General features: G+C 36.1%; 1 protein-coding gene across 1 annotated transcript; it reads right to left on the reverse strand.

Annotated features, from left to right (window-relative positions):
- Positions 1-142: 142 nt before the first annotated feature.
- Positions 143-10,999, reverse strand: NAEGRDRAFT_30 (uncharacterized protein; the record flags this gene model as incomplete). The annotated part of the gene is made up of 4 exons (XM_002676382.1): positions 143-4,329; positions 5,494-5,547; positions 8,305-8,779; positions 10,598-10,999. Coding segments are annotated over 4 exons (5,118 nt in total), but the record flags the coding sequence as incomplete, so codon positions are not given.
- Positions 11,000-14,439: the final 3,440 nt, after the last annotated feature.

The raw sequence follows: 14,439 nt of genomic DNA on the forward strand, positions 1-14,439 counted from the left end.
ACAAGTAAATTACAGCAATAACAACAGCAACCAAAGCAAATACTGGAATGGCCAATAAAATCAATGCAACCAAATTCATATCAGGTTTTGGAGCAATGATAATATTTGATTTGGATGATTCTTTAGGGATTGGAGTTACTATTGTTGAAGTTTCTGTTTGAGAAACAAGTTTAACAATGAATGAGCCTGTTGTTCTTGTTTGGATTGTGATTGACTTATCAGATTCTGATAGAATTGTGCATTGAGTTGATTGAATATAAGTTCCATTTTGTAATTCGAAACATTTAGCTACTAAACCATGTAAATTTCTGGCAGATGGCAATTTTCCAATAGAAATGGATGCAATGGTGTAATTATTGTTGAAACTCATTTGTTGATCATTGTTGAAAATGGAGAATTCAACACTCTTACTGACAGCTGATTTCATTGTTGTGGATTGAGTCTTGTAATACAACTTGACACTTTCAACTTGATCAAATTCTGGCATGGAAGTGAAATCTTTGGTGAGGTTAAAGCTAGTTGTGGAATCAACATTTTCATTCAATCCTTCCAAAGTTGTAATACTGACAAGTCTTGCGTAAACATTCATATTACTTGTGGTGGTCTTAACAGCTGGCATATCAGCAACCAAATTCTTAATTTGAACATTGACAAGATCACTGAAAATTTGTTCAATTCTTGACATGTCATCCAATGTGAATGTTCTTCTCATTGTTCCAGAAATGTGGCTTGAGAAGGCATTAGCAGAATTTTGAGAATTTGCAATATCTTGATCATTCATCTTGATTGAGCTAGAAGTTGATGCAGTGGATGTGGTTTCTGAGAATTTAGAGACAGAGAATGAAACTGTTGAATCTGCCAAATTATTGACACAACCACCAATGGATGAAAGGACAGAAACCTTTGAGGCAACTGAATCAGATGTTTCAGCAACAACTGAACCTTGTTCATCAGCTTGTTTAAAATACTTATCAACAAAGGCAGTACCAGCAGCTTTCAATGCTTCCTTTTCTTCTGGAGTTGCTGCAGAGACGGATCCTACAACTGACAGAGCAGATGAAATTGAAGAGACAGTTACTGAACCTTGTTGAGATACAGTAAGTGCAGCAAGGGCTTCTTGTGGTGATGGTACGGTGGTAACAATTTGAGTTGTTGTTTCAGAAGATGCACCATTAGCATCATAAACGACAACTTTAATATCCAAAGTTCCTGCTGGAAGTGATGTAGCAATTGACTTCTTTTCAGATTTGGAAGATAAAATGCTCCATGTGCTGTCAGTGGTCAACTTGTACAAGAATTCATATGAGAGTGGAACTTGTGGATCGTACCAACCGTTACCACACTTAATTTGGAACTCATCTTTCAAAGCAACACCTGTGGTTGGATTGACTTCAAGAATACCAACAGTTGGTGGTGCATTGACTGTGAAAGTAATATCAGCACTTCCAGATCTATCACCATCAACAATATTCAATGAAACCTTGTTAACTGCTCCAGGAACCAAAAGTGTCTTTGGAATTTGAATATATTTGAGATTTGTTGTTACAGAGCTGAGATCCAAATCTGAGGAAGACCAAGCGTAGATTCTGGCAGATGAGAGGGAATCTTGATTGGATGCTTGTAATATAAAGTCAGAGGATGGGTCAACAACTGAGGTGTCGCAACCAGTTGGTGGTACAATAGAAGCTCTAATAATCTTTGATTTTGGTTGTTCAGTGACAGTAATCTTGACAGTTGCAGAGGAAGTTCTTGTCAATCCCTTAGAGAATATGGTAGTGAATGAATAGACACCAGCTTCCATTGATCTACTGAATTTGAATTGATCAGCATCATCAATAATGGGATCAAAGCAAGGAACAGCTGTAAGCAAATTGACACATGACAAGGAAATTGATCCTGAGGTTTCTGATGGATTACTTGGATCTTGCTTTTCAACATTGAATGTCACAGGAGTTTCAAAGGATTGAGACATATCTCTAACACTGAATGAAACAATTAATGGCAATGCCTTGGCAGTTACCTTAAACGGAACATTGACAGTGGCAGCTCCGCTTTGAGAAACTGTCAAAACAAAGTAATAATCACCTTCAACTGAAATCTTTGTAAAATCATTGCTGAAAACCAACAATTCCTTATTCTTTTTAACAGTCACGGTTGTGTCCACAGATTTGGCTCTGTCTAAAGAATATTCATAGGACAATGGGCCAGACCCTCCATAACAAGATGGGAAGGAAACTGTTGGTGAAATAATTGAAGTCTTTCCAATAATCATTGTACTTTCCAAACCTTCCTTAATAGAAACTGTTGGAGATGTCAAATCAGAAATTTGGAATGAAACAGAAGCTGTTGAATGTTGTTGAGAGAAAGAGCTAGTGACAGTGACTTGAACAGTATAAGAACCAATTCCCAAAGTTTGTCCACTAACCTTAATACCAGATCCTGATTGACCAGCAAGTAAAACTTCAAGAGCATCGGCATCGTCAGTTGTTGGAGCGAGAATGGTTGACCAAGTGAAAATTAAACTTCTTCTATCCAAAGAAACTGATCCAGAAGCATCCAAGTAAATAGAACCACATGCCTTGGAAACACTGGCCTTGTCAGCTGTCAAAGAAGCAGTTGGAGAAAGAGGAAGATAATCCTTATTCTTAATACTAACTTGAGTAGTTTCTTGACTTCCAAAGTAATTCTTGAATTGTAAAGTTCCACCAATTGAAATACTTGCAGATGGACCTAAAGTAATTTCCATAGAACTCTTTTCAGAATTCAAAAGACATTTGGCACCAACTCCAAGAATTTCATGATTGACAATAAGATCAGAACACATGAATTTCTTCTTTAAGGAAGAATAAACAACTCCGTAAATGGAATCACCCAAAGTTGAAAATCCGAAAGAAGTCGAATCTACACTAAAGTCACACTTCTCACCAAACCAACCACTTTCACAGCTTTCACATTGAGCACCAGAAGTATGAGCTTGACAAGCACAACTTCCATCCATATTACAACTTCCTCTATTATTACAATTCTTTGAAGGGGAACATTCGAATTGACAATCTGTACCAACAAATCCAGATTTACACTTGTTACAGAATTCTCCTGCCCAATTACCAGTACAACCACATTTAAATGAGTTATCACATTTACCATGTCCACTACAAGTCAACTCGTCTGAACAGATTTTTTCAGAACAATCTGAACCAGTAAAGGAAGGAGTGCATTCTGAACAGAATTTAGAAGCATCAAATGTGGAACTGGAACAGACACAGGCATTGTGTGAGATACATTTACCTCTACCACCACAGACAAGTGCTGAGGTTCTGTCAATATCATTACATTTAAAGTTTTGACATGATGTACCATCAAAACCAGTATTACATTTACAGACAGGAGAGTTGTTTTCGAGTACACATTTACCTTTTCCACTGCAGACAGATCCGTCAGTTGCCTTAACACCATTACAAATTGGAATGTCACAGTTTGGACCTGTCATTCCTGTTTTACAAGAGCCACAAGAAGAGCCAGCAAAGTTTCCAGAGCAAGTACATGTATGAGAATCAGAACAAGAACCACGGAATGAACAACCACCTTCAGATTCCAACTTGCCGTTACAAGTTGACAATTGGCATTCTGGACCAGTAAATCCATTATTACATTTGCAAGTATTGACACCAACACATTGACCTCTTCCTGAACAAACTAGAGAATGAGAACTATCCTTATCATAACAAATTGGTAATTCACATTTTGATCCTGTATAACCCTTTGAACAATCACAATTATCTTGTGATGAACATTTACCCTTTCCTGAACAAACTGATGAGGCAGTATAAGAAACACCATGACATGTGGTGTCTGATGGAAGGAAGGAGCCAAAGAAACAATTTGTAGTTGTGAAGCTATCACAAAGACCAGTAAATGAATCTGGAATACTGGTCAACTCAGTCTTGACAACTTGTTCACAAACGCTCTTACAAACTTGAGTAGAGGTGGCGATTGAGTCACGTTTGGAGCATGATTGGAATTTCATGTAACAAACAAATTTGGTCAATGTAGCAATACATTTTTCATCACAAGTTTTTCCTTCCTGTGAATACAAGTTAATGTAATTGTCAAATTGTTCCTTTGCCAAAGCATCAATTCTAGAAGCAGCTCTAGCAATCAATAATCTAGCATGAGATGCATTTAGAGCTCCACTGTTATAAACAGAATTCAAAACAGTGTAATCAATACTAGATTTACAGAATGACAATGCAGTTGATGGAAGAGTGATACAATCAACAGAAGGTGTGTAAATGTCACAATTTTCACCAGAGTATTCACTTGGACAAACTTTCTTACAAACACTATTTGAGGAAATGAAATCAGCAGCACATGATGAACATGGGACTTCGCCAAGTTTGGAAATGTATCCCTTATTACATTTACAAACAGCTTCGGTTGAAACGGCAATGTTAACAAATTGACAAACACCATTACCACATGGTGAAGAACAAGTTGGTACGGCTTCAATACATCTACCTTGTTTGTTTTCAAAGCCAACTGCACAGCTACATAATTTACCATTTTGAGTAAAACCACTTTCAGAATTACAGACACATTGACCAGTTGTTGCATTAGTCTTGAAACCCTTCAATCCATCACAAGTACATCCACTTGATCCATCATAAGCATAACCACTTGAAACATCACAGACACACTTGGAACCAGATTGAATAGTCTTGGCAGGACATGAACTACATGGTTTGTTTTGATCAATTGTGACAAATCCATTCTTACATTTACAAACAGAGACAGTTGAACTAGCTGTTTCAAATTCACAATTTCCATTCAAACCACATTCAACATTACATTTTGGTGTGGTATTTCTAACACATTTACCTTGTTCATTCATTGTAAAATCGAGTTCAGAATTACAAACACAAACTCCATCTGAGAGAATCAATCCAAGAGTGGAATCACAATCAGAACATGGATTTGTCGAATCAGAAGAAACCCATTGGGCTTCACAAATACACTGAGTGAAAGTTGTCTTGTCGTCACGATATGCACAAACTCCGTGAGATCCACAATTGAATTCACAAACTGCTGGTTTTCTAATACATTGATTACCAGAAGATTGATAATTAGCAGCAACATTACAGGTACATTCACCATTAGAGAGAACATGACCTGAAGAAGTATTACAAATACATAATGAGTTGACTAAATCAAATCCAGTCTTACAAACTGAACATCTGTCACCTTCAAAGTTGTCCTTACAGGTACATGATGCAATACCAGTTGAGTTTTCACAAATTCCATGAACACCACATTGGAGAGTACATGGATTTGGTGATTTTTCTTGACAAAGATCTCCGAAATAGCCTTCTAAACATTGACATTTGGCAATTCCAGTAACATTGACACAAGATCCACTATTCTTACAATTTAGAGTACATAGATTTGGTTTTTGAACAATATTTTGACATAATTCACCATTGAAACCAGATGGACAAACACACTTATCATTTTCACAAACACCACCATTCAAACAATCAAGTTTACAACCTTGATTAACTGGAACACTACACAAAGGACCAGTATATCCTGAATTACAAATACACTTCTCTTCACCGGTCTTTGTATTGTTATAGCAAGTACCATTCACACAACCCAATGAGCAAATAATCTCATTAACACATTGATTTCTGTACAAATCACAGAACTTTGCAGAGCCAGTTGTACAATGAGCATCACTTTCACAATCTAGTTTACAAATAGCATTTCTACAAGTAGTATAAGGAGTATGTGAAGAACATTCATCATTGGTTGTACAAGAGATGTCAATACATCTTTCCTTATCTAATTGACAAACCTTATTAGCTGCTTGACATGGACGAGTTGAATTACATTCACTTTGACAAGTATTTACAAAGTCACTTGTGTAATCAGAGACACAGATACCCTTACTACATTGATAATCACCACTACATTCAGTTTGGACACAAACTTTGGACCAACATTGTTTGAATCCCTTCAAGTAACAATCAGAGTTGACTAAACATGGTTGATTGGTACATCTACCACCTCCATTGCTAACATCACAATATGGCTTATTAGAAGGACACTCAGAATCATACATGCATTCACGAGTACAGAGTCCCGATTTACATGTTGGTAAAACTGCATAACTGCAACCAGCATTTGATGTACATTTGATTGGGAATTGCACACAAGTCTTTTTAGTTCCACTGTAAATGTTAAAATCACAAACATCAGTCAAAACACCATTTTTAACAACACCAATACAATCACGATCAGTATCACATTCAGGAACACATTTAGAATTCTTACAAGCAGTGTATCCATTTTCAGTACATTCACTTCTTAATTTACAAGATTTTGGTTCACAAGCATTGGATGTAACATTACACACTGGTTTACCAGCAACTGAGCTACAATCAGAATCTTTCAAACATTGTGGAACACATCTTTGATAAGTAGCTTGGCCGCTCACTAAATTACATTTAGTTTTACCAAATTTAGAAGCACATTGAGAATCACCTAAACATTCAAAGGTACAAACTCCTTGAGAACCACAGAATGAATAACCATTTTCAGAACAATCACCATCAATAGAACATGGTTTAGGAACACATTTTCCAATATCAACATCACATTTCTTTTTAGAAACAACTCCAACACAATCAGCATCTTTCACACACTCAGGAACACACAATCCCAAAGTAGCATCTTGCTTAGTTGAACAGATAGGTCTATTAGTATATTTGGCAGCACAATAAGAATTATATGAACACTCAACGTCACAATATTTTCTGCCTCCCATATTAGATCCACAAAAAGGGTATCCTTTAATTGTACAATTGGCACTATCAGTACAAAAACGGACAGTACATGTGGCAATTGATGCATCACATGAAGAGGTAATTCCCTCACAATCGGCATCTTTCTTACAACCTTCAACACATCTATTAAGGGTCATGTCATCCTTCTTGGAACAAGTGTTCAATAATGGATTTGCACTCGATAATTGACAGTCATTGTTGGAGCTACATTCATCTTTACAATACTTGTAATATGGATCACACTTGCTATATCCCTTATATGGACAATCAGTGTCATTGGAACAAATCTTCTTCTCGCAAACTCCAGTAGGACCACAAACTTTTCTAAAATCTTTAGTACAATCACTGTCAGAGGTACATTCTGGTCTACAATAACAATCTCCATTCGTACAGAGACATTCAGTATTTGTGGCATAACGACCGCACGGAGAAATTGCGGGATAACAAGGGACTTTAGAACATTTACCTCCGGAACCATTAGTTATACAAGATGGTCTTCCATAATAACCATTACAATCTGCATCATTGCTACATTCAGCATTACATTTTCTATATTTGGAAGTTTCATTCTTATTGGAACCACAAACTGGGAAGTATTGATTCTTACAATCAGAGTTGGAAACACATTCATAACCACAAGTTCCATTTGAAGAACAAATTTGGAAACCCTTAGAAACACAATCACTAGTTGTGGTACAATTGACTGCTTGACACAAACCACTTGTCAAATCACAAACTGGTTTGAGTTCATCCAAGCAATCAGAACCACTCTTACATCTCAAAATACAATTCATTCCATCCCATGCATAATCAGGAGCACAAACTGAACAAGTCAATCTGTCACTAGCACAAACTTCACAATTGTTTTTACCACTTTCACATGATTCAACACATTTGTGATATTCCTTAGTATTTGAAGAGGACATTCCACAACGACTGTAACCAAAGAGCTTACAATCATCATGAACCATACAATCAACATCACAAGTTCCATTTGAATTACAATTTGGATAACCATATGGAGCACAATCAGAAGCAGTATAACAGCTGACACCAACACATCTGAAAACACTAGTGTCACATCTTGGTTTACCACGAGATAAAATACATCCATCATTATCTAAACATTCCTTATTGTAACAACGTTGATAAGTTTGAGGATCTTTAGAGTTAGTTCCACAACTAGTTTTACCAAATTTGGTACAATCGCTGTCTACTGAACATTCAATAGAACATCTCTTATACTTGGTTGGATCACTCTTATCATTATTACAGTAAGGGAGATTGGCTGGACAATCAGCGTTAGTCAAACATTCGAATGCACAATTTCCATCAAGTCCACATTTAAAGAAACCTTGAGCTTGACAAGATTCATTCGAAGTACAACTAGTTCCAATACAATATCCATTAACCAAATCACAATTTGGCATGGTTTCAGTACAATTCAAATTACTGGTACATTTTTTCTTTTCGCATCTAGCTCCAAAATAGGAATCTGTGCAATTACAAACTTCTCCATTTAAGGTATACAAACATTCGCCACCATTGACACAGGTCAAGGTTGAACATTTCTTCAAATTTTCACAGTTAGTTCCTTCATATAACTTGGTACAGTTACAAGCATCTTGTGAAATACATGATCCTCTTCCAGAACAAACATTTCCATTATTGGAAGGTGTTCCATGACATTTTGGAATACATTTTTCATAACTGATACAAGAACCTCCATTACAAACAGCTGGATCAGTAGAATTTAATCCACCACAAGTTGGAATTTGGCATTCTTCTCCAACATATCCAGTTGTACAATTACACAAATTAGGAGAAACACATTTACCATTCAAGGAACAAGCTGAGTTGCCAGTCTTTCCAAAACAGATTGGAATAGAACAGTTACTACCAATGTAACCTTCATTACACGTACAAACGTTTCTCTTGTTACAAGCACCATTACCTGAACAAACATTTGAACTAGTACTGTTAATACCAAAACAAGTAATAAAAGTATTTACACATTTACGGTATTGAGAAGTAACATTACGAACAGAACCACAAGTAGTTTCATAATGCTCGAGAGTTGGACAATCTTGATCGACCAAGCATTCATAAGAACAGAAACCATTCAAACAAACTGAAAGTCCATTCGAATAACATTGAGTTTCATTCGAACAAGGAACAGCAGTACAACTTTCTTGAACACAAAGTGGTTTTGTAACGTTATAACAATGAGAATTAGTGAGACACTCCTTTCCACATTGTTTGTAAGTGAATCCATTTGAAAATTCATGGCAATAGGTCTTATCTTGATATAACAAGGCACAATCATCGTTAGTTTCACATTCGAAACCACAAGTACCATCATCAGAACAATTAGAATAACCAGTAATATTCAGAGAGACACAATCAGAACTAGAAGAGCAAACATTTGGAACACAGGTGTTGTTTTGACAAGAAGTTTGATACATTTCATAAATTAATGGATTCAAACAATCACTATCTAATGCACATTGCTTAATTTCACATCGGTCTCCAGTAAATAAAGAACCACATTTACAATATTCAGTACCGTTTTTGATTCTACAAATACCTCCATTGTCACATGTCTTTGTGCATGGAAGAACTGTTTGACATTGCGTTCCAGTGAAGGATTCACCACATTGACACTTGTCTAAACCGATACATGCACCATTTCCGTTACAAGCAGTATCAATTGATTTACCAAAACAGGTAAAAACTTCACAATCAGTTCCAGAGGATCCTGTAAAGCAGCTACATTTTGGATCTTCAAATTTAGAACTACTTGTCAAACCAGTTCTACAGTAACCATTTCCACTACAAACGCTACTGTCATTTGCTAGCTTTCCAGTACAATTAACTTGACATGCACTTAAGGAATTTCCAGCTGTTTTGAAAGAATATCCAGAACAACTAATTGGATAGAGTTCATAAATATTACTTCCCATAGAGTAGAAAACAGATGATGTCTCTCCAAGAGCAAGAGCTGAAGGTGTGCCTGCTAATGATGAAGCAATTGAGTAAGGAATTGTTGACATTCCAATAGTATATAACATAATGTTCGTACCAGCGACAATGTAAAGAATACCATTTTTGGTTACTTTCATATATTCAACAGATGATGAAGTGGTGAAACTGTAATCAACTGAATTGTAACCCTTATAGGCAGAGACAGTTGTTGTGTAGGACACAAATGGTTTTCCATAAATGGCCATTCTACCACCAGGTTTTCCACTAAGAACTCCACCAACAGGACCGTCATTGAAAAGTGAATCAACATTACCATATTGCACGTCACCTTCTCCTGAAAGACGTCCGGCAACATAAACGACAGTATCATCTTCATTCAATGTTATAGAGCTGGTTCTCCAAAAACTGAATTTTCCACCTACTCTGCTCTTGGTAACCAAATCATATCTGAAAACGAAACAGGAAGTTGTAGAAAAGTCCTTCCTGACAGAATAATACATGTATCTTCCATTCTTACTGATGGCCATATTGTAAAATGTGTAACTGGTTGTTAGAATTAAGGTTTTGGTTCCACTAGCAGTCATTGAAACAATTTCGGTATCGAACATTATATAATAAACACCATTGACATATGCCATGTCAACAATGGTGGCACCAGCACTCAATACTTGTTTGGAGGCATAATTGTAGTAACCAGTATGAACTGGCCAGTATGTTGGTAAAACTTGACATGTGTTAGGACCTATACATTTCAATCCATCACAAACTGAACCAATATTTGAAGAATTACTCAAGACTCCACTGCAGGAGGTAACATCACAATTAGATCCAATCCAACCTTCCTTACATTCACAATTGTTCATTCCGACACATTTACCATTTCCAGAACAAGTATTCGAAACTGTTTTAGGAATATTAGAACAACTATAAATATCACAAGCATCACCAAAATATCCACTCTTGCATGAACAATAAGGTTTCATAACATTAGTAATACATGTACCATTTCCACTACAGACATTGACATCTGATGCTAAAATACCATTACATTGTGGTTGGGAACAATTACTGCCTGTCCATCCTTGAGAACAGGAACAATTATTATCAATACAAACACCATGACCAGAACAAACCAAAGTATTTGTACTAAGTAATCCATCACAGGTGTATGTACAAACTTCAGATGAATTAATGTATAAACATTTGGCAGTTTCTGAACAGTTAGTATTGACACAAGGTTGTGAAAATTCACAATTACTTCCAGAACGACCAGTGTTACATTTACAATTATTCATTGAGGTACAAACACCTTCTCCAGAACAAACACCTTGACTAGAAGCTCCAACACCATTACAAGTGTGCTCACAAACATTTGGTCCAATACACTTGACATTAGTACCGTATTTGGCACATCCCAATGTTGATGTAGCAGAAATTCCAGAACATGTGAAATTGAGACATAATGAACCTTCATAACCATCGAAACAAGAACACTTGTCAGTTCTGACACAAGTACCATTTCCACTGCAAACACTTGGATTTGATGAGTTTTTACCATAGCAATACTTGAATTCACATTCAGAACCTGTATAACCAGAGAAACATGAGCAAGCAGAATATAAAGGAGTTGAACTAGTTGACTGTCCAAGTTCTGCATTGAAAACTGTTACAGTTGAGCCAACATTAATTGCACATGATCCTCCTCCATTACAAACATTAGAATCGGATGATATTAAACCATTACATGTAACATCACATGTTGTTTGATCCACTACAGCATTTTGTGAACATCCAGTGACTGTAAGCTTTCTTACTACATTACTAGAATCAGTAAAGTAAATATTTCCATATTCATCAAAAGTCATTTCATAAGAGTAAAGTTGAGCAGAAAGAGCTGGACCGTTATCACCAGTATTTCCATTGGTACCTATACCTGCAATTGTCAATTCAGTGTTAGGAATATATTTTCTAATTGTATTACCGTAATAGGTAAATACTTCTCCTTTTGAATTGAACTTGAAGTAACTATTTTTAAATATGTAGGAAGTAACTGTGGTTGCTGTGGATGGTGTCTTGGTTACATCCCAAGATTTAAGTGTATTCGCATTTAGATGATATATTTTACCATTATAGTAATCAATTGTGCCAGAAGTTATAGTTTTATCACATGTCTGAGTTAATGAAGGAGGGACAGTACAAAAACCTAAATTTGAAGACAGGAAGTAGTATGTGTCAGTTTCAGGGTTGTAGGCCAATGAATACATGGAATAGTAGCTTGTCATTGTTGTCAATTTTGTAGCTGTTCTACTGGCAAATGAATATCTATAAATATTGTTTGCAAAATCAGTTCCTTTACACATGAAAGCAAGATCTCCATTCTTATCAACAATTAAATTAAGCACAGGTTCACAAGAAAGGGTAACAAGTGTGTATATTAAACCATTACTAATGGTTCTAATTCTCTTGTTGTTGCCTTCTGAAACATAAACTGAACCATTCTTGTAAACGATGCCTTGAACACCATAACCAACAGCAGAAATGGCTGGTTGACCATCTCTTGTATAAGATAAAGTACCTGTTCCCGCAATGTTTGTAACTTCTTTGGTCAATTGATTGTAGGATTTTACATAATTTCCATTGATGAAAAGGTATTCACCACTCTTATAGGATGGGGTAATAAAAGAACTTCCAGTTGGAATTGAGAAAATTGTTCTAATGATATTATCCTGGAGGGAAATTGATCGAACATTACCATTAGAATCTGAGAACATGAGACTGCTACCATCTGTTGAAGCATATAACGTTGTAATATTTGAACAAGATGCATTAAGGGCTGGACCTTCATCTCCTAGAACTGTAGCTGTTGGATCACAGGCTAATCTTCTTACATAATTACTACCCCCAGTAGATTCCATTTTGAAAATAACTCCAAAGTTGACAAAGTAAACAGTGTTCATTATTGAGGTAATTAAGGAAGTTGCGCAAATATTAGCATTCAAAGCTAATTTATCCTGTACAGAACTAATACCACTTCCACAAGTACCAGATCCAACATAAGTTGATACACCATTGGTAGAATCATCAATTTTGAGGATCTTGTTGCCTTCAGTTACAACAAAAATCAGAGACGAATTTCTATTGGAAGCGATCATTTTGATTGTTGTACCAGAAAGCATGGTTGCATATACTTCACCTGTGGAAAAACAAGTAGCACAAGCATATTTAACGATGGACTTTGCAGGGTACGCCTTGTAAATGGTGTCTATGGTGGCCACATATGCAAGATTCTTTGAGACTGTTAAAAATTTACAACTGGAACAGGAGATTGTTTTCAATACGCCTGCTACGATTGGTTTTACATAGTTATCAGAATCGAGAATATAGGTTGCTTCAGGAGTTGCATAAGCAGCAATAACACCAGTCATTTTCACTGTCAATGGATCGCCAGTGGTTGGTTCACTGGTATATGAGAATGCAACCTTGTCAATTTTGTAATTAAACAAGGAACCACCACACTTTCTAAAATCTATACATGTTTCACATTTTGTTCCATTGAAACCTTCATTACAAACACAAGTATTTTCACCCATACATGTTCCTTTACCAGAACAAACTTTAGCACTGGTTTCAACAATACCAAAACAAGTATTATGTTTTTGTGAACAATTGGATCCATAATGTGGAGAGGTACATTCACAATTATCTGTTGCAATACACTTTCCATTACCAGAACAAACATTAGAGTTATTAGAAAGAATGCCATCACATCTATGAACACAAATTTCTACACCTTTAGAATAAGAACATTCATTACATGCGGAACATGGTCGAGAGAATTCACACTCATCACCAAATCTACCATTGGAACATGAACAATTATTTTCAGCAACACAAACACCTTCTCCAGAACAAACATTTGGACTAGATGCTCCTACAGCATAACATGTATGTTCACAAACATCTGGACCAATGCACTTAACTTCTGAACCGAATTCACTACAAACATCTGGCAATGCTCCAGAAACATTGAAGCATATATAATCTGTACATTGTGGACCAGACCAACCTTCATTACAGGAACAATTATTTGAGGAAATACATGTTCCATTTCCTCCACATACAGTTGGATCACTATCTGCCTTATTAAAACAGTGAATAGTTGTACAATCAGAACCATAAAATCCTGAATCACAATTACATGTGGTACTAGTATTTGAAGTAATAGCACAAATACCATTACCACCACAAACAGTAGGATCTGATTCAGACAATCCATTACAGGTAATTTCACATGTTGTACTATTGACATATGAGTTATCCATACATCCAATAACAGAGAGCTTTCTAACAACATGATTAAATCCTTCACACATGAAAATGTCACCAAATTCATTAAATGCCAATGATCTAACACCATCAACAAGAGCTTTTGTGGAAGGTCCACCATCACCTGAATAGCCATATGCATCTCCACCAACAAGTGTAAATTTTCCACCATTAGCATACTTTACAACATCACTAGAAGAATACAGAAACATTTCTCCTCTAGAGTTGAATTGAATACCAGAATAGGAGGATGAAACAATCATAATCTCTTGAGTTGAGAATG

This window comes from Naegleria gruberi (genome assembly GCF_000004985.1).
Source record: "Naegleria gruberi genomic scaffold NAEGRscaffold_28, whole genome shotgun sequence".
Lineage (NCBI taxonomy): Eukaryota > Heterolobosea > Eutetramitea > Acrasida > Naegleriidae > Naegleria > Naegleria gruberi.